Here is a 21,378-nt window from a genome sequence, read left to right on the forward strand (position 1 = left end):
TAGAAGAGCTGCAGAGGACATGCCTTGCCTGGAAGTGGGCTGACTCTCAGAGCAGGGTATGCTAAGTCAGGCATCTATCTTTTGAGCCTCTTGAGTCCAGGAGATTGTGGCTCCAGAATGCCATCCTCAGCTCTGTGCCTTTGAGCAGATCTCCCAGATGCGCTGGAGGTGGCATGCAGTGATTTGCAGCAGAGCTGCTGACAGTGGCTGGCTCCTGGGGATTAGGGATTCCATTAGGTTGATTAACAAAAGAAGGATCCCAGAACAGTGCTTTAATCACCAGCTACTGGAAAACAACCAGTTGCCTGCTGGAAAGGCATCTTCTTTTTTTCTTATCCTTTCTTTCGTTTTTTTAGGTGTGTGGGGGGGTTGCTTTTTGAGGCAGGGTTTCTATGTGTGGTCCTGGCTGTCCTGGAACTCATTTGCCAGCCTCTGCCAGTCTCTGCTGGGATTCAGGTGTGTACCACCATGCTTGGCAACCTGCTGGAAAACCCTTAAGAGATGATTGCTCCCAAACATAGCTGCTGTTTCTGCTCAGTGCCCAGACTCTTACCTGGCAGGTCCCCCACCATTGTTAGATCCAGCTAGAATCCTCAGACAGTGGAACGAAGGAAGGACTTGTACAGGGCTCTTGCACAGGCAGGAAACTTTACTGCCAAGAAGAGAGATGCAGCTATAATTCCAGGCAAAAAGATTAGGGAGATCAGGGAGCCAAGCTTCTTGAGTTGGAAGATTCCTGGAGTCTATCCAGGGAATATTTCCCCTTCCCAGGGATGGCTCATACCCACTCACCCCCAGACTTGGCCAATGTCTAAGTTCAGGGGTTGGGGAAGGCTTTTTTTCTCTCTGCCAGCTTTTTAGTTTGGGTGTTGTTCTTAATTGCTTGCTGTTGGTGGAATGTTTCCTTGGAAAAATAGCATGAAACCATTGTTAAGGCAGTGAGGTACATGGACACATTTGTCATCCCACAGAGGAAGGCGAAGTGTGAGTTCCAGGCCAGCTGCAGAGTGGGATCCTTGGCAGGAGCCAATTCCACAGCAGCTCTCCTTCATCCATGAGGTTGTTCGGCAGGATCAGGTGCTCCCGTGTAGATTACTCTTTCAGCACGGTGTTGGCTGAATTTCATTCCAAAAGCTTATTAACACTGAGATTTAAGGTCTTCTACAGTGATTATTTAGCTGCCCTTTTCTCTGTGCACTCATGTTAAAATATTTGTCTTTTGCATAGGAACAGATAATCCTGTGTCCTTTTTTTTAGGTTTGTTATTATATGTTTTCCCCATGTATGTATATCCATGTGAAGGTGCCAAATACCCTGGAACTGGATCTTCTGTGTGGGTGCTGGGATTAAACCTGGATCCTCTATAAGAGCAGCCAGTGCTTATAGCCACTGAGCCATCTCCCCAGCCCCCAAAATCCTGTGTCTTAAAGATTTCAGGGGTGCAGATGCCACTTAGTTAGCAGAGCGCTTGCTTAGCATGTGTGCTGGCACACGCCTACAATCTCAGCATTTCCAGGGGCCAACTTGTGTCATAACAGACCCTGCCTTTAAAAAAAAAAAGTAGATCTTGTTTTTGTCTTGTGTTTTTTCCAGATAACTTTTTAGTGCTTATTCTAACCTTGCAAAGGATGGTGTGGGTGTATGGACAAAGAATTCTGTGCCATCAGAGAATTAGAGAATGTGGAGGAATGCTCAAACGGGCCTTCTTTGTTTTGGTTTGGTTTGGTTTTTTGGGGAGGGGGCGTTGAGACAGGGTTTCTCTATAGCTTTGGAGCCTGTCCTGGAACTAGCTCTTGTAGCCCAGGCTGGCCTCAAACTCACAGAGATCCGCCTTCCTCTGCCTCCTGAGTGCTGGGATTTAAGGCGAGTGCCACCACCATCCATCTAAAAACAGGCCTTCTTAATGTAGCTACAAAGCCATCCATCCTCCACATTGTCTTCTCAGTCCTATAACCCTGTGAGAATGGAAGATAGGGGAACATGCTCTGCAAAACTAAAGGGATGTATGTATAGGGCTGTTGAGATCACCCAGCAGGTAAAGGTGCCTGTCAGCACACCTGGTGACCTGAGTTTGAGCCCTAGCACCCAACATGGTGGAAGGGGAGAACCCATTCCTTCAAGATGTCCTCTGACCCCCAACATGTTTGTCTTACCCTACTCTCACACAGAAAAAAGTCCTGATAGTGGCTGGCATCTATAAGGCTCCATCTTTTTGTTTACTTATTTGTTGTCTGTTGTTTGGACAGGGTTTCTCTGTGTAACAGCCTTGGCCATCTTGGAACTTGCTTTTTAGACCAAGTTGGCCTTGAATACACCAAGATTCACCTGCTGGGATTAAAAGCATTTGCCACTATGGCCAGCTGCTCCAACTTTTTTTAGTTAATTTATTTTATATGTATGATGTATTGTACCATGTGCATATCTGGTACCTTAGGAGGCCAGAAGAAGGTGTTGGGTCCCCTGAGACTAGAATTACAGTCATTTGTGAGCTGACATGCGGGTGCTGGGAGTTGAGTCCTGGTCTTCTCGAAGAGCAGTCAGTCCTTAACCACTGATCGCTCTCTCCAGTCTCCCACACCTCTCTGGGTAGTATGCTAATAATAATGTTAAAATTTTCTTTTAAAACTGCCCAATTTTGCTTATACCTGTAGGCTTTTAATTTGGAGCAAAAAAATTGGTTTGGCTGAGCAGTGGCTCATACCTCTGTTGGGAAGTAAAAAGGGTTAGGTGGGAGAGGGGAGAGAGACTAACAAGGGAGGGAAGATTTGATGAGAAAGAGAAATTGGAAGAATAAAAAATAATAATTGGCTTACCTTTTCCTGCTTCCACATCAGCCTCCCAGAGAGTCCTGTCTGGGAAGTTGTGCCAAGCTAAGGCATAAGAAAAGTACAAGGACAAGGCTAGGGGACAAGAATCTCTTTCCAGATCCCTGTGCCTATGAGGGGAGGAGTGTCCTTCTTAAGAACCATGGAGGCCAGGCCTGGTTTTACACACCTTAAATCCCAACAGTTGGTGGGCTGAGGCAGAAGGATCTCTTGTGTTTGAGGGCAGCTGGGGCTACATAGAAAGATCTTTCCTAAGGGAGGGGTAGGCTTTGGTGTTTTAGATGCCCCCAGTGCCCCACCTCTTCAGCATTCTGTTCTGACTCATTTCCCTGGGCCTCAGGACAAAGACGACAGACAGCTCATCTTACTTTCAACAAGAATCACCTTTAAATTGAATAGGACAAGTTACAGATCTCAGCTTTGCAGGGGCTGAAGTAGTAAGTGTTGCAGTTTACTAGATAAGTGCAGTGGGTAGACAGACCTGCTCTAAGACAAGGAGCTAAGCAGACCAGTGCTGGCCACAGGGAGCCAGCTTCCACCTTCAGCCTTGTTTGCCTGCTAGGGACATGCCTATGTGAAGACGGGACACTCCACCTGCTGTTTTGCCACAGCCGCAGAACTTGTGCCAGAAATGAGTTTAGGCCAGCTCCAAGATGGGAGCAGCTCCAGCCCCTCTCCCTGTGGCTAGACTGCACAGGGAGCTCTGGGAGCCCTGACATTTTATGTTTATGTGAGTGAATTTGATAGACTCACAGCCCAGCCCAAAAGGGCTGAAGTCAAGTGGCAAGGATGAGGTTGGCAGCCCGGGAGCGGTTTGCCTCAGTTTTTGCCCTTAGTTAGCTTTTGCTGACTCTTCGAGGTTCTCAACCACTTACGAGGAAGGGCTTCCCTAGGCAGCCCCTTTCTTTTTTGCTCTGCTCATGTTCTCTGTATGGCATTTTCTTCCCCTTGTATTTTTGCAGAAATGTCACTGGAACCCTGTTGCGGGAGCTCCTTCCGCTCCTTCAGCCAATAGCTGCTGAACCCAACAGTACCCCCCCACACACACACACCCTCCCAACCTGTTGTATGAATATTCTAGAAAGTCGTCTCTGCTGGATTGAGCCCCTGCTGCCTGTGACTCAGCTCGCCTCTGCGAAAAGGGTGGTGGGGGTTGGAGGAATTGGAAGGAGAGAACTAATGCTAACCCAGACCAGAAGTTCAGCACTGGGCAAGAGCTAACTAAACTAAGGTCCTGGGACTGACGCTTGGAGGTGGCTTTGTTCCTTTCTTTCTTTCTTTCTTTTTTTTTTTTTTGCCCACGTTCTGAGTTGGTTTAGCACCTCGTGGTGTGTGTAACTACAGCACCTGATGTCACATGGGTTAGCTGTGAGACCTTATTGTGAGATGAGGTGAGAGCATCGGGAACAAATGATCATTATAAGCCATTCGTGTCAACATTTAGACCTCAGGGTTTGCTTGCAAGCAAAAACAGGAGCTAATTTGCAAGGCTGCCTTTGTGGAGCTGCCTTTTGATCAATGATTGCCTCTGTTAATGTTTCAGTGAGCTATTGATTTCTGCAGCAGCTTTTGTTCCCTGAATTGATGTGCAGCGGGTCTTTGCTGCACACCATGCATGTTTGATTAAAGTGCAATTGACTTCGTTCCTGGTGAGGCCGTGAGCTGCTTCACTCTATTTGTAGAACCAAAGCTTTGCCCAACATGTTCTTTTGTTTGTACTCAAGACCTAGCCACCCATGCAGGCAGCAGTATGCTGTTTCTAATCCTCCATGTTTAATCCCTCAGTGGCCATTGCAGTCTGAGAGGCAGCTAATAAAACCTGGCCTGGATTTATTATTGTTTTGTCAATTTTATTGACATATAGTTGACATGTGCTACACTGTGTGTGTGTATGTGTGTGTGTACACAAACGTGCCCACACTCTAAGTATGCAGTCAGTTGAGTTTTGACAACTGTATACATCTGTGTGAATAATGCCATCTGTGTATAGGCATTGGTATTTTCCTCCTGAGTAGGTAGTCACTTGGTTGGGTCCTTTGCCAACGCTCTTCTCACCCCCCTTACAGCTCTGGGCAGCCGCTGAATTGCCTTTCTTGCTGTAATCTCTCGGTCTATCATGAACTCATGCTCTCCTTATGACTTTCATTTAACAGGGTTTTTTGAAATTTATCTCTTATTATATAAGCTGCTGGTTCCTTTTTTTATTGTCAAATAACATCCCAGTGGATACTTATAACTTAATCATACTTCCCATGGCTAAGCATGCTTCTTTTTTCTTGTTTGGGGCTATTAAGAAAAAATGTTTGTGTGAAAGTCTGTGTGTGGGATCAGAGAACTGACTCAGCAATTAAGAGCAGGTATTATTACTCTTCCAGAGGACTGAGTTTGTCCCCAGCACCAACGTACCACCTGAAACTCCAGCTCCAGGGAACTCTACTCTCTCTTCTGGCCTTCATAGGCATTCTCACACCAAGACAACATACACATCGATAACTAAAAATTGTTCAAAGCCTTTGTTTGAACACATTTTTGTCCTGTTGGATAGACAAGCCAGGCATAGAATTCTAGATCCTGTGGTACTTGTTTAACCTGGTAGAAACTGGCAAACTTTTTATGAAGTGTTTTTGACTGCCTTATATTCCCACCAGCAGTGCATGCAGGTCCCAGCCATCGAGGTTTCTGCATTTGAAATTTACATTCTTTCATTTTCTCAGCCGTGGTTTCTACCTGGCCCAGGTGCAGTTCATCTTGACCCACGGTGCCTGTGTTTAGTCTGCTCTGGGTACGTAGTTTTTTTTGTCACAGCTGTTACTTGTTGACAAAACTTGGTATTGCCTGAATCATCACACTTACCTTGGGTATCTGTTGTTAAGAGAACACGGTGCAGGAGTCAGGTGCAATGACCCAGACTTACCTCTGGGGCTGCTTTTTCCATTTGCTATCTGGCACTGGGCCAGTTTCTTAGCCACGCTGATCTCTGATGTCTCCTTTTCTACTGCAAGTTGTGCTGTCTTTCGGAACCATCCCAGACTCTTCTGAGCATCTGCGTTTAAGAAGTAGGGTGGGGCTTGACATGGTGGTACACCTCTTTAATCCCAGCACTTGGGAGGCAGAAGTAGGTAGATCTCTGTGAGTTCCAGCCTAGTAGAGCTACACAGAAATAAAATTCTGCCTTTACTTTAAAGGAAAAAAGTGTTAGTAGGAGTGCTCAATTGTTACTGTGTGTGACAATGCCAGGCTCAGACAAACGCTGTTTAGAGGTTGAGGGAAGAGGTTGGGAAGGACCTGCTCTGGTTTTTGCTTCTTTCCAGTTTCAGAAAAGACTCTGGTTTACTGGACAAAGTTGCCCACTTGCACTGATGAGGCATGCCACTCTGATAGAGTGCTTGAAGGTGGTTGGACCAATAGGAAAACTAAGGCAGGTCAGCTTTCAATAGGCAGAGTCTGGTCCCACACAGGATTGGTATGGGAAAATGTATTCCCCAACCATGAAAGTCAGAAGCAAAGTAGCAGAAAGAGGGTCATATTTGGGGCTCTCGGGCTCAAGATGTGCCACCACTGGACCAGCTGCCATTTGTACCACAACACATGCTAGAGAAATAGAACCCCCAGTGGTAATCTCCCCATTTTTCTCTTACTGATCATCTAGCCCCAGGTAGAACTCAGCTGATCCGGGGTGTACACATATTCAGGCATAAGTGTTCTGGGCCTTGCTGGAGGCTCCCTGCCTGTTCTGCAACCTGGGATAGTGCTTCATTTGTGGAGCGTTGGTGGGACTGGTATTTTGCTAAGTACTGAATGGTTAGAAAGGTTGAAGCACATCCACAGCTCCATGAGATGGACAGGTCAGTCAGTTCCTGCTCTGTACACCTCCATTAAGGATCTGATGGTAGGCATGGTAGCCCACTCCTGTAACCATGTAACTCTGGGGATGGAAGCAAGAGGATTATGAGTTCAGGGTCAGCCTAGGCTATAGAGTGGGACCCTGTCTCAAAAACCCAAGGACTGGCAACTGGGGAGATGGCTTAGTCAGTGAGGTACTTGCTGTGTAAACATAAACAACTGAATCTGCTCTCCAGATGTCACGTGAAAAAGGTGGCATGGTGGTGCATGCTTGTGATCCCTGTGCTGGGGGCAGAGGCAGGCAGATTCCTCCCTGGCAAGTTCCAGCCCACTAAGTTCCCCGCACATGTGTATCAGCTGCCTTTGAGGAGCTGTTTCCTTGTCTAAAACCTGCTCGATGCTTCTGATACTCAGGACCACTGGGGTTGGGGTAGAGCCCATTCTGAATGGTCCTGTCAGTCAGAAGAGTTTGTACAAGGTCTCCAGACATCCTTTTGGTTTTGCCTACTTATCTTCCCAGCCCTTAGAACCTAGCTCCCAAGGAAACTTCTTTGCCACCTTCTCTCCTGGTCATCTCATTCATGAAACAGCAGGCATTAGAGGGAGGGACGAAGATGGCTCTGGGACCAGCTCAGCAGCTGCTCCTGAAGTGCAGGTTCAATGTTTTGTTGATACTGTTCTTTTAAGACCGAGGCAGAGACTCTTTTGCGCTCTTTCTAAGAAATCAGCCTTTTGTAAAAATGTCCATAAACCCATTATTCTGTATATTTAATACATTTTAAAATTTATTTTTTGAAGTTGGTTTTTAGTAAGCCCCAGCAAGGTATAAGCACTCTCTGTGTGGGAGACAGGTAGCAGGGGAATCCCTCAGGGCAGGACTGCCACAGTTTTCTTAAGTTGCGTTTTTTCAGGAAGGCTCCGCATGTGACAGGTGTCAGTCCCTCTGTCTTCAAAATTTTGCTAGCCCCAGTCCTGTTCTTCAGGATTTCCTGCTAGTTTGACCATTGAAAGGGTCAAAGAAGGTGGAGAAAGCAGTTTGTCTCCTGGCCCTTGATCCTTCCAGCTCACCTGTGTTCTCTATTTGGTGACCATCTCTGAAGATGCTTCCATGTGCACATATCACACTCAGCTTGCACACTCATAGCTATAGCTCCCTAAATAAGTGGGAGCCTTATTTCCTTGTCTCTTGTGTGTACTTGATTCTTGGTTTGTGGAGGTCACACTCTGCTGGGTTGCAGGATGGGAGCCTGAAGCTTCACTCCCGGAGCATTGCTGCCACCCTGCTCTCAGCGCCAGCACAGGAGGATGTGATGATGGGGTGGTTGTGTGTGTACACTCACGGCTATGCTTCTCTCTCACAGGGGGAGCTGATTACCTTCTATTACTACTGGAAAAAAACACCAGAGGCAGCCAGCTCCCGTGCCCACCGCCGGCACCGCAGGCAGGCAGTGTTCAGAAGAATTAAGACTCGCACGGCCTCCACCCCTGTCAACACACCCTCCAGACCTCCTTCCAGTGAATTCTGTAAGTGGGTATCTTTATGCTGCAGAGAGTAGTAAGAGACTGCTCACATGTAGGCATATGTACGTTCAGCTCTGAAGCTGTGGAGCTGGTGAGCCAGGGATCAATATGGTATGCTTTGTGCATTATTGTGTACAACGTGTACAGTAGTGCTCACAGTTGTGAATAGTTAGAAATTATGTGTACATTTAAGTATCTCTAATAAATTTACTGTTCTTTTATGTTTTACAAAATTTAAGCTTGACCTAGGGTTCCACTTTCTTCTTTTGTCTGCTTTACTCAGATCCTCTTCCCAGGCCAAGTGTGACATTCACCCCAAGGACAGGTGAATCCTGTGGGCCCTACTGTCTTGGTCCCTATGAACTAGAACAGAGCAGTAGTGCTTAGCAGTTCTTTCCTAGTCCAGAAAACTGGCCTAAGGGTACCAGGATTCTGTATTATACTTGGTGAGGGCCAGAAGCCATGTTGGTTCAATAGACAGAATTCCAGGCTGCTCAGATGCACTAGGAAGGCATTGTGAGTATACTGCTACCATTTTAGATTCACCAGTAGGAGCACCTGTGCTGACCACCACAGGATTCAGGTATAACATCAGCCCCCAAAAATCTGGCAAGGCAGGACCTTGATAGTACTACCCCTTGTACATGCAATCTCTTTACTGTGCTGAATAATGCTGGGGAATTCAAAATGAGCCTTTGTGGCTGATGCCCACCCCGGTCTGTAGAGTTATTTTACTGGCGCCCCATTCTCAGCTGAACATGATGGTGTCTGTTTTGTCTCCACTTTACCACCTTGTGCAGTGGACCTGAGTTCAGCTAGTGAGGATGACTTTGACAGTGAAGACAGCGAGCAGGAGCTGAAGGGGTACGCCTGCCGTCACTGCTTCACCACCAGTAAGTGACCTTGGGTACCCTCAGTGCAGGGGGCAAGTGTTTATTCCGGGGCAGGCCTGGGCTCTGTTTCATGTGCTGGATGGCAAAGAAGTCAGGGCCAGTGATTAATTTGACACATGGGTTGTGCTTGAGAAACTTGATCCTTTTTTCTGACTTTGCTTCCCTGTTGAGCAGTCAGAACTGTACTGATTTATTGGGTAGGAAGGTCTCATACAAGGTGAGGGAGGGACTCTGCTGTTCCTGGGAAGTGGCTGCCATCTTCAAGGGGTGGCTAGAGGGGACCGGACAGTGGAAACCCTCACCAGCTTTGGGTTGTATAGGGAACTCATAGGAAGCTCATGCTCTGTGGCTCTCATGAATCAGGGTCAAATGGAGCCGACAGAAGGGCCCCTCTGCTCAGATATCCTCAGAGACAGGTGGTTTCAAAGGTTGCCCACCTCTCCTCATGTAGCCTCCAAAGACTGGCACCACGGGGGCCGGGAGAACATCCTGCTCTGCACTGACTGCCGCATCCACTTCAAGAAGTACGGTGAGCTGCCACCCATCGAGAAGCCCGTGGACCCCCCGCCCTTCATGTTCAAACCTGTCAAGGAGGAGGACGATGGGCTCAGTGGGAAGCATAGCATGAGGACGCGGCGGAGTCGGGGCTCGGTGAGCTGGGGACCTGGTCATGGGGGCTTGAGCCCACCAGGGACTCAAGTGAGAATTGGTTTTAGGCAGAAGCACACTCCTGCTGGTACTGCCCTCCCTGGGGCCATGGAACTTAGTGTTAGGGAGAACTCATTGGTCTTGGTTTGCAGCCCAGTGCCAGTTCCCCAAGTCCCTCAGAACACTCTGGCATGTGGGCCAGTGGGCATGTATCTTTGCAGATTGTTTTTATTTAGTTCTTTAGTGAAGATTCACCCACTTGTGCCTTGTGTCTATAATCATAGCATATGAGAAGCTGTGGCAGAACGATTGCCATAAATTCAAGGCCATCCTAGCTATAGTGAGTCTTTGTCTTAAAAAAAAATGCAGCAGGGAATGGAGAGATGGCTCAGCAGTTCAAATAAGTTCAGTTCCCAGCACCCACATGGCAGCTCACAACTGTCTAATTCCAAGACCTGACACCCTCAAACAGACATACAGCAGGCAAAACACCTTAAAAGAAAACTAAATAAGTAGTACAGCAACAGCCACAGCTTTGTTTAACATTTATTGGAAATGTGTCTGGGGTGTTTGAGGCGTGGGACTGTGAAAGGGATCTTTCTCTCTGGCACTGACCTCTGAGGACCTTTCTGGCAGGTGGATAGGACGGCCCACTCCCCTGTTTCCTGACCTCAGCTGAGCCTTGTAGCTTTACAGAAGGGAGCTGCAGGTATTCAGCTGCGGGTATCAAACTGCAGTATTTAGCAGCCTTGTCTCCTGGGTGACTTCCTGTCCTTTTCCGTTAACTCCACAAATGTTCTGCACTGTGGTTTGTTGAGTGTGGACAGTTAACCTGAGAAAGGGTGAGGAGCATTAAAATAAACAGTCAGCTGACTCCTTACCTCTCAGAGCCCTGTGCATTTCCAAGATAGCCCCCCAGGATGTGTGTCTGGGTTTGAGTGGATTTGTGAACACACTGTTTATCCTACTTTGCCTATGGCTAGACTTGGGTGGGCAGTTGGGCCTAGGGATCCATTCTCTCCATCCTTTGGTTTTGGAGGGACAGATGTCTACACTACGCAGTGGTCGGAAGAAGCAGCCTGCCAGTCCTGATGGTCATGCCTCCCCCATCAATGAAGATATTCGATCCAGTGGCCGGAATTCCCCCAGTGCTGCTAGCACCTCCAGCAATGACAGCAAAGCTGAGACGGTGAAGAAGTCAGCCAAGGTCAGGGACTGAGGGGGACAGTGGGAGCCTCCTGGTCCCTCCCTCCCATCTGAACAGTGACATCACCCTGGCCTAGGAGCTGCAGATGGAGGCCTAGGGCCTAGAAAGATGGGCAAAATGGAGGTACCTCTGCCATAAGTTGGCCAAGGCCTCAGAAACACAATGGAGTGGCTAGAAGGGTTCCTAACACCAAGGATCCTTGTCCCTAGATAGCTGCTCCTCTAGGTCCTCGTTGGCCCTTTGGAGAACATTCTCACTTCTGGAGATGGGGCTCAGAATGAGGAAACATGTCCACAAACGTCACTTCTCTGCTTCCACTGCAGAAGGTGAAGGGAGAAGCTGCGTCCCCTCTGAAGAGCACCAAGCGCCAGCGGGAGAAGGTGGCCTCCGACACAGAGGAGCCTGATAGGGCCACCTCCAAAAAGACAAAGACCCAGGTGAGGCTCCTGACATCGCCACCCTCAGCCCCCACACAGACTCAGGTCCTCCCGGGGAAGGCAGTGCCTGACTCCCAGGCAAGAGCTGAATCCCCTGCTGCCTCTGCATAGACCGTGGTTGTGATCCATACTAGCAGTGTGGAGCTGAGCTCTGCTTCCCAGTGCTTCCATCTCTTGCTTCTCTGGCTTTAGGAGATCAGCCGCCCCAACTCTCCCTCTGAAGGCGAGGGGGAGAGTTCAGACAGTCGCAGTGTCAACGATGAGGGCAGCAGTGACCCGAAAGACATCGACCAGGACAACCGCAGCACGTCCCCCAGTATCCCCAGTCCTCAGGACAATGAGAGTGACTCGGACTCGTCGGCACAGCAGCAGACACTGCAGGCCCAGCCCCCCACCCTGCAGGCTCCCAGTGGGGCTGCTTCGGGTCCCTCCGCCCCTCCAGGAGCACCCCAACTTCCCACCCCAGGGCCCCCGCCCTCTGCCACTTCAGTCCCTCCACAGGGCTCCCCTGCCACCTCACAGCCCCCTAACCAGCCTCAATCTGCAGTAGCACCTGCAGCCCACACCCACATCCAGCAGGCACCCACCCTGCACCCACCTCGGCTGCCCTCACCCCATCCTCCACTGCAGCCTCTAACTGCACCCCCTAGCCAGAACTCTGCACAGCCTCACACCCAGCCCTCCTTGCATGGTCAGGGCCCACCTGGTCCACACAGCCTACAGGCTGGACCCCTGCTACAACACCCAGGGCCTCCTCAGCCCTTTGGACTTCCTCCCCAGGCCTCCCAAGGCCAGGGCCCTCTGGGCACCTCCCCAGCAACTCATCCTCACACCACTATACAGCTTCCAGCCTCCCAGTCAGCACTGCAGCCCCAACAGCCCCCAAGGGAACAGCCCCTGCCTCCTGCACCTTTAGCCATGCCTCATATCAAACCCCCACCTACCACACCGATTCCCCAACTTCCAGCACCACAGGCCCACAAGCATCCACCTCACCTCTCAGGGCCCTCACCCTTCTCTATGAATGCCAATCTGCCACCGCCTCCAGCCCTGAAGCCCCTCAGCTCCCTGTCCACACACCACCCTCCCTCAGCCCACCCTCCACCCTTACAGCTCATGCCACAGAGCCAGCCCTTGCCCTCCTCCCCTGCCCAACCCCCTGGGCTGACCCAGAGCCAGAGTCTTCCACCCCCAGCTTCCTCCCATCCCCCCACTGGCCTCCACCAGGTGCCCTCCCAATCCCCATTCCCCCAGCACCCTTTTGTACCTGGAGGCCCTCCTCCCATCACCCCACCCTCCTGCCCCTCCACCTCCACCCCACCTGCGGGGCCCAGCACCTCATCACAACCACCCTGCTCTGCTGCTGTTTCTTCTGGAGGCAGTGTTCCAGGGGCTCCATCTTGCCCACTCCCTGCTGTGCAGATCAAAGAGGAGGCTCTGGATGAAGCAGAGGAGCCAGAGAGCCCTCCTCCACCCCCCAGGAGCCCATCCCCTGAGCCCTCCATAGTGGACACCCCCAGCCATGCTAGCCAGTCCGCCAGGTACTGGTTTGGAGGAATGGGGGCCTGACTAGGTGTGGGTGGATTTGGTGGAGGTGAGGAAGGGTGTGGCCCTCAGCAGAAGCCCCAGCCAGAGCTGCTACCTCTCTAGGTTCTACAAACATCTGGACCGGGGCTACAACTCATGTGCACGGACAGACCTGTACTTCATGCCTCTGGCTGGATCCAAACTAGCCAAGAAGAGAGAGGAGGCCATTGAGAAGGCCAAGCGTGAGGCCGAACAGAAGGCTCGAGAGGAACGGGAGCGGGAGAAAGAGAAGGAAAAAGAGCGAGAGCGGGAGAGAGAGCGGGAACGGGAGGCAGAACGCGCTGCTGTGAGTCCTGAAGGGACCTGATATGCAAGGGACAGTGTCTTCAGCCAGGGCATGATGGCCGAAATCTATCATAGACTGGTGTGTTTTCTAGTGCTAGTGGTACCCGTGCCCGGACTTTCTGAAGGCTGTAAGCCATCCATTGTGTGGCAGTCATGAGTCTGACTTGATTGATGGGCCTGTCCTTTCCCTGCAGCCTATAGATTAGTGCCTCCTCCGTAATCCCGAGGTGTCAAGAGAGACAGGAGGGGGTGACTTGGAAGGAAACCTAAGTGTGACGTCGAGGGGCTATGCAGGTGCACCCTGCTTTGAAGCCCCCATGTGAGCTGGGGTACTTGGTGCCTACTCAGTCAGGAGGGGTGGGGACGCCAAATCCAGAAGTGGCATGTCAGACTTCATGGTAGGTTTTCTGGCTGCCGGGCTCCCTGTTGCACAGAAACACTGAGGTACAGGGGGACTGCAGGCAGGCACAGATCAGTCTAGACTGTCCTGGTGCCTAGACCTGGCAAAGGTCCTCTGTTTCTGTGTTGGGGTGAAGGAGCTAAATTGGAACAGAACAAGGGCCTACCTCTTTGGTGAGCACCAGTTTTAGACCCCAGGTGGCTTGGCACCAGCTCCTCATCCCATACCCTGGCACCCTTCCTCATACTCTGTTTTCTTCAGCAGAAGGCATCCAGCTCAGCACATGAAGGCCGTCTTAGTGACCCTCAGCTCAGTGGTCCTGGTCACATGCGACCCTCCTTCGAGCCTCCACCAACCACAATTGCCGCTGTGCCCCCATACATCGGGCCTGACACACCAGCCCTCCGGACACTGAGTGAATATGCTCGGCCCCATGTCATGTCTCCCACCAACCGCAACCACCCCTTCTACATGCCCCTTAATCCCACTGACCCCCTGCTGGCCTACCACATGCCTGGCCTCTACAATGTTGACCCTACCATCCGGGAGCGGGAGCTCCGAGAGCGAGAGATCCGGGAGCGGGAGATCCGAGAGCGGGAATTGCGGGAGAGGATGAAGCCAGGCTTTGAGGTGAAGCCACCAGAGCTGGACCCCCTGCACCCAGCCACCAACCCCATGGAGCATTTTGCCCGGCACAGCGCCCTCACCATCCCTCCTGCAGCTGGCCCCCACCCCTTTGCCTCTTTCCACCCGGGCTTGAACCCTTTGGAGCGGGAGAGACTGGCACTGGCAGGTCCTCAGCTGCGGCCTGAGATGAGCTACCCAGACAGACTGGCAGCTGAGCGCATCCATGCCGAGCGCATGGCATCTCTTACCAGCGACCCCCTGGCACGACTGCAGATGTTTAATGTAACTCCACACCATCACCAGCATTCACACATCCACTCCCACCTCCACCTCCACCAGCAGGATCCTCTCCACCAAGGTATGTACCCAATTCAGGAGCGAGGCAGGGTAGGCAGCTTCCACCTAAGACTCGCAGTTGGTGGGCTTTCCTGATCAGTGAGTCTCAGGAAGCTGCTGACCTGGGTCTCCTGCAGAAGAGAAATGTCTGGGGAAAGCCTGGCCCTGTGCCCTGGGTGAGGGACAGCAGATCAGGGCTGTTGTGGACGTTAGAACCAAGCAAGGTGTGGGTATAGGTGCTAGGCTACCCAAGGAAATGTATCCCTGCTCATGAGAGCAGAGGAAGACAGAGTATCTGCTGGCTTTGATGACCAGGCAAAGTGCAGTTCTGCCCTTTGGGAACAGAGTTCCTTAAGGTCCACTTTCCGGCATCTGTGGGGTTGGGGCAGAGGCAGGATCAGTGGGAACCACTTCCTTCAAAGCCTCACTGAAATGGTTATAAGGGAGACTGGCTGTGTTCCTAGGGAGGCAGTGAGTTCTGAGGGCTACTGCAGTAGGCCCCCAAGGAGAGAGAGTAGGCCACTGTAAGCCTGGAGGGCCTAACGTAGAGTGCTACCTCAGGAGGTACCCAGGGTGACCACATGGGGTTGACTTGTGGACCATTCTGTAGAAGGGAGAGAATGTGTTTGCTGTGAGCTGAGGGAAGAAGGCGTTGTTGGCCTGAACTGTACAGAAGAGGCACAGAGCGAGCTGCCATGCTGAGTGGCTTCAGGTGTAGAGTCAGAGCTGAGCTCTGTGCTTCTCTCTGCCTATTCTCCCCAGTGGGGCTGGTTGGGATTCTTGGCAGCCAGGTGATGCTTCCCGCCCTGTTGATTGAGAGCCAGCTTGGGTGATAAAGAAGTCACCATGGGTCATGCAGCAAGGATACCAGAGCCATGCTCCAGCTACATTTGGACTTGTGTCCTTTTTTTTTTTCTTCAGGTTCAGCAGGCCCAGTTCACCCACTGGTTGATCCCCTGACTGCTGGCCCTCACTTGGCTCGCTTTCCCTACCCTCCTGGCACCCTCCCTAACCCTCTACTTGGACAGCCCCCCCATGAGCACGAGATGCTGCGCCACCCAGTTTTTGGTAAGAATTCACTAGAGGAAGGACATGGACTTCCAAGTGGGAGCTGGGGCTGAGTCAGATAGCACTCCTGCATTTCATCAACTGCTCATGGGTGGGGACCAGGCAGGTGGACTACTGGAGGATTTGAAGGAGAAAGGCCATAAATGTTCTGCAAAACAGCCCAACAGGAGCCAGGACTGCCTGGGCTGCAAAGGACAGTAGACACCTGACTAGGGCTGAGGTCTGGGGAGAAGCCTGCAGGCAAGGTCTGGTGTGAGACCCAGGGGCCTCTGAGATGGGCCTCCTTCCTGCCTGGGGACTCTGCTGATCTTGCCCTGCCCCTGGTGGCGCTCTCTCTGTAGAGCCTGGGAAGGGCTGGCCCCACTTCCTCAGCTAGGTGAGTGTACTGCACAGCAGGCTCTCTGACCTCCCTTCTGGTCTCTGTCTTGGTTGCTCTGTTTGTGACTACTCCCTTGACTTGTTTTTGTAGCAGAGCGTGTTTTGTGCTTGGCAGGCACCCCCTATCCCCGAGACCTGCCTGGGGCTATCCCACCCCCCATGTCAGCAGCCCACCAGCTTCAGGCCATGCATGCCCAGTCAGCCGAGCTCCAGAGACTGGCCATGGAGCAGCAGTGGCTACATGGACATCCACACATGCATGGCGGTCACCTGCCAAGTCAGGAAGATTATTACAGGTGAGATTAAAGAGAACCTAAACACACACACCCGCCCTGCCCCATTATGGCAAGTACCCCGGGCCATCCTCTTTGGTTCTGAGAGGGAGGGATGCATGCAAGCATGACTTGGCTGGATGAGAGGCTGGGGTGGAACCCATAAGCAAATAGATTGGCCAGCCTGTGCCTGTAGCCTGTGGGATACCATTTCCCTGTCACCTAGCACACCCTGATGCCCATTCTCTGGTTTTCTCCCCCTTTTCCCACCAGTCGACTGAAGAAAGAAGGTGACAAGCAGTTATAAGTTATTTATTTGTTAATGCTGGCTGTGAAAACCCCAGTTCTAGGGGGAAGAAACAGGACTTTACATCCAGTAGGAGCTGCAAGAGCAAAGAGGAATATCGTCTAAAGATTTCTCTATATATTTAAACCCACAACTAAAACCACATCTGCATAATAGTGTTTGTTTGTTGAGAGGATTTCCTGAGACCAGTTTGGGTCTCCCTGCATGACAGTCCCCCAGAAACTTGGTGTGTCCTGGGCTGGACTGACACCTGGAAAACGTACCTGCGATCTTGGGGTTTGACTTTAGTTCTTTTCCTTGATTTCTCAGTAGGTGCTAGAGTCCGTTCACACCCTTCACTGTGCAAGCAGACACTGAGGCACGTAGGCTCTAGAACCCACGAGGTTTGCAGAGAGGCGGCATATGAGTTTGAAATCCAAGAGCTATAATTTTTAAAAAAATCTTTTATTTTAATACATTGTAGGGAATCTTCATAATTTGAGACAGTTCTGCAGCATGACTTCTTACATCTGTAAATAAATGGTTTTAGAAGTCTCTTTTCCTTCCACAGACGACTATTCTGATCTATTTTTTCCAGCCATGTCACAAAGTGTGAATTCCTACCAGCTATTGACAGAATACAGAGTTGATTTTTTAATAAAAAGTTATATATAATTAATTATCCCTTTAATTAAAGGGAACAGATGGGCGTTTCTAGTTTCAAGCAGGCAGGAGCTTGGGACTAGGTTTGGTCATAGCAGTGAGCATCCAGGGGTTGGCAGGGACAATGTTACAGGCTCTTTATTTTGCTGCTTTGATTTCACTTCTGTCTGTCCCTCGCATGTACAGTGGCAGGCGTGTTTGAGCGAGCCTCCTTCCTTATTCCTAGGAGTTTAGTGTTGACTTTGTGTTCCCTTTCGTCCTGTCTCTGGTACAGAGCGCGCATGTTTATGTGTATGTGTCCGATGATAAGTTTCCTGAGGACTTTCTGCACATGCTTGACTGTTCTTGTCTGAAATTGTAAACCGTTTAGGAAGTTCCAGAAACGGTGCAGTACACAGCACATGAGACCCAGGACATATGCTTGCCAAAGGGGTGTTAGAGATCTGCAGGTGTGCATGTTGCCAAGCCATGCCTGCCACAGAGAGGCTGCTTCAGAGTGAGGGACTTCCTGGGGGTAAATGTGACGCAGGTCTGGCCTGTGGTGTGGGCTGTAAAGCAGCTGCGCAAGTGACCTGCATCCTCCTGGGGGACCGTGTAGAAAAGGAATGGGAGTCCTTGTTGAAATAGGTTCCCCTGGGACAGCCCTCTTCAACAGGATCTTGGGGAACAGTTCTGGGCAGACTGACTACTGCTGATGGAACCCTCTTCTTCTCCCCCTCTGGAACCAAGGGTGGGACATCAGTTTGACCCCTCCCTTGGACTCCTGAGGGCCATTTCTACTCTGGTATGCAGTGGTTGCATCTAGGAGCAGCCAGCCAGCCACAAGGTGTATCCTGGCCCTGTGGAGAGAAGTGGCTCCTAGCTAACCTGGCATTCGCTCTGCTGACTCAGGTGTGGCAGGGCCTCATGCTCCCTGAACCATGCATGGGGCAGCTAGGATCTATTTGTCTGTTGAAAATGTTTGTAGGGTTTTGTTTTTTAACCTTATTTTTTTTTTCATTCCATTCTGCCTTAACTTTGGTTCTTCATGGAGGCAAGCTCAAATTAACCTTTTGTTATCAAACTTCTGGCCACCTTGGCATGAAGGCATTTGTTTTCTTCTGGGGTGGCGGCATGCTCTCCAGATGGTCTGCCATGCCCTCTGGACTGAGGAAGGCCACTTCCTCTTGGGCTCTGGCCAGGCAGGTCCTTTCTGTCCCATGCCACCACCTCCTTCTCCCCTTTTAACTGAGTCTGCCACTCAGTTAACCCTTTATCTCCTCTCTAGTACCCATTTTCCAAAGAGAAAGCGTGAAGTCCTTTGAAATCTGTCCGAAAATGTTTCTTTGTTGGTTTTGGGTTTTTCCCCTGTCCCAAGGTGAAGCACTGACTGTGTCCTCCGTGACTGACTGGTTTGTTCGGAGGCCCTGGACCTTCATGGCATCTTTGAGGCCCAGCTGCTTGGTTTCCTTTTGGATTTCCCTTCTTTGATTTGAAATTTGGGTTTGCTTTCTGTGTTCTGTATGTACTTGTTCAGTGTCGTCAAGGCTGAGCTTCACGTCTCACTGCAGTGGAGCGAGCGGACATCTGATCGCTGCATTTCTTTAGGTCTCGGAGCTAAGTGTATATATGAGTAGTTTGCCATGAGATGACACAGTGTAAGCAGTAGACACCCAGGAAATCGTGACTTCTGTGTTCTCTCCATTTGAGTATTTTGTAATTTTTTTGAAATATTTGTGGACATAAATAAAACCAAGCTACACTACAGAACCCTGTGTGTTGGCCAGTGCATTGCCTCATTATGGAGTGTGGTGGGTGCTGCCATGGGAAGTCTGCTGGGCCTTGCTGCTGGGCCCTACCTAACCTCCTACGGCAGTTTCTGGAAACATAGGTCTGTGCTGCCTGGGAAGAAGAACCGCCTTAGCAAACCCTTGCTCTCTGAAACCAAGATTGGCACCCACATCCACCACTAGGGTACAGGGGAGAGTCCACTGCCTGCTGAGGGCTGTTGGAGCCGTCCTCCTGAGTCAGTCCAGGTTGAAGGTGCCCTAGACCCTGTAGGGCAGCACCTCTCAACCTGTTGCGACCCTTTTGGGGGTCAAGTGACCTTTCACAGGAATTGGACATTAGATGTCTATAGCACTCTACACAACAGCAGCAAAATTACAGTTATGAAGGAATAGCAGAGTGCTTCTGTGGTGGGGGTCAGCACAACATGGGGAACTGTACTGAAGGGTTGCAGCATTAAGGAGCTTGAGAACCACTGCTGTAGGGGTTTCCCCAGAGCCTCCATGCTGGATAACTCTTGAGTGTGGATGTGGCCATCAAAGTCCAGGGTTCCTGGTGAATTCCTGCTGTGGCTTGTTGGTTTGTTTTTCCTGAGACAGCATTTCACGGTTTAACCCTGGCTGTCCTGGAACTCCTTTGTAGACTAGTCTGGGATGCAAAGAGCAGTGTGTGGCTAGGATTCAGGTGGCAGCTGCTGTAAGCTTTAATTCTTACTGAGTGTAGGCCTATGAAATGGAGGCATCAGACCCAAGTGTCAAAACTGCTCTGTGACCCTCACCGCCCCAATACTGGATGTATAAGCAGTGGAGAAAAAAAAAACGGCATCCACAAACACCTGTGTTCATAGGACATCACAATAGCCACAGTGGTCACTTACTAGGGAACGTATACGTGTGTGCGTTATATTTATATGTAGACAGTGGAATGCTATTTGGTCAGAAATGAAACCCTCTCTTTAGAAGCAGCCTGCATGGAACTTGCAGTGATTTAGGTGACACCATGTATTCTGATTGAATGAAGCTAAAAGTCTCAGTCCTTTGGAAGTAGGAGAGAATGGCTGTCCCTGGAGACTTGGAAGGGTAGGGAGGGGGCCAGGAAGTTGACTGCACCATAGTTTATGTTAACTTTTCTACAGTTTTATAATAAGAGTTTAAACTAGCGCAGCGTGGTGGTGCACGCCTTTAATCCCAGCACTGGGGAGGCAAAGGCAGGTGGATCTCTGTGAGTTCAAGACCATCCTGGTCTACAGGGCTGCACAGAAAAATGCTGTCTTGAAAAAACAAAAGAAAAAGTCTAAACTAGGAGAGTCCAGAAGTTTCCACGGCGAACCATCATAAGGCCTGCTAGCCTTTGAGATTTGGTTCTTCATAAATGTCTACTGGTGTGTATCATTAAGTAGGGTGTGGACATTAATCGAGCCGTTTACATAGCCACTTAAACAAGGCAGGGGGACCGACCACAGCTGGGTGAATGAAGCGATACAAAGCACTCTTACCTCAGGCCAGCCCTGCCTGTGGCTACTCTAGTGACCAGCCCCCCATATGACCTCCAGCCTCCGCTCCAGAAATGAGTCCTCAGCCTGGCCGTGGTCCAGCTTCCCCTTGTTGCAAGTGGGCTAAGCAAATGACTCCGTGATATGGTGGGAGGTCCTGAGCCTCAGCCCATATTAGCATAACTGGGTGCCCCACCCTGCCTGCCTTCCCTCCCACCTCCCTCTCAAATGTAGTCACCTGGCTGCACCTCTGAGTGCTATGATGACAGACCAGTTTGCACAGTACTGAGGCTTCATGTTGGGGGTCCAATGAGCTGTGGGTAACTTTCAGAACTCTTGAGCAGTTCTGCCCAAAAGGTACCCCAGTGCCAGGACCTCCATCCTCAGACACCCTTACCTGCTCACAGGAGGGAAAGGAGCCCTTCAAGCCTGGATCTGAACCTTGCACGTAGCTCTGAGCAAAAGAGAACCTATGGAGCCCAGGTACTGTGGCTTCTGGCATGTTTGAGAGAATCTGCCTCTATTCCCATGAAGCCTTGTAGCACAATACAGGAAGTGCCAGCTGACCACACCCCTAATATCCCTTGGTGAGCAAGCAGATAGGAAAGAAAGTTACTTGGCACCGAGGCATCCATCCTCAATACCAGGTAAAGGGTTCATGGGCACTTGGTGTGTTTCTAAGAGGAACAAAGGAAGGAGGGTAGCTTCTAGTTTGAACAGGATGGCTTTATGTTTGGCTTTGGTGGCCTCAGTGTCTTTTTGTTGTTGTTTGGGTTTTTTTGTTTGTTTGTTTTTTCATTTTTGTTTTTGAAGACAGAGTTTCTCTGTGTAGCTTTGCAGCCT

General features: G+C 50.5%; 1 protein-coding gene across 12 annotated transcripts in view; it reads left to right on the forward strand.

Moving 5' to 3' along the window:
* The window catches only part of Rere (arginine-glutamic acid dipeptide repeats), a 366,134-nt gene extending 347,109 nt beyond the window's left edge, over positions 1-19,025 (forward strand). For 4 of the 12 annotated variants that reach the window (XM_075945074.1, XM_075945075.1, XM_075945078.1 and 1 more), the window contains 11 exons: positions 8,030-8,192; positions 8,990-9,082; positions 9,534-9,733; positions 10,776-10,937; positions 11,261-11,374; positions 11,567-12,915; positions 13,025-13,247; positions 13,911-14,631; positions 15,531-15,677; positions 16,171-16,351; positions 16,601-19,025. In XM_075945074.1, coding sequence (XP_075801189.1) covers positions 8,030-8,192; positions 8,990-9,082; positions 9,534-9,733; positions 10,776-10,937; positions 11,261-11,374; positions 11,567-12,915; positions 13,025-13,247; positions 13,911-14,631; positions 15,531-15,677; positions 16,171-16,351; positions 16,601-16,634 — 3,387 coding nt within the window. In that variant the 3' untranslated portion in view covers positions 16,635-19,025. Of the gene's footprint in view, positions 1-8,029; positions 8,193-8,989; positions 9,083-9,533; positions 9,734-10,769; positions 10,938-11,260; positions 11,375-11,566; positions 12,916-13,024; positions 13,248-13,907; positions 14,632-15,530; positions 15,678-16,146; positions 16,352-16,600 lie in introns of all 12 variants that reach the window. The other 8 variants (XM_075945067.1, XM_075945076.1, XM_075945077.1 and 5 more) reach the window with 6 other exon arrangements.
* Positions 19,026-21,378: the final 2,353 nt, after the last annotated feature.

This window comes from Microtus pennsylvanicus, chromosome 13, assembly GCF_037038515.1.
Source record: "Microtus pennsylvanicus isolate mMicPen1 chromosome 13, mMicPen1.hap1, whole genome shotgun sequence".
Lineage (NCBI taxonomy): Eukaryota > Metazoa > Chordata > Mammalia > Rodentia > Cricetidae > Microtus > Microtus pennsylvanicus.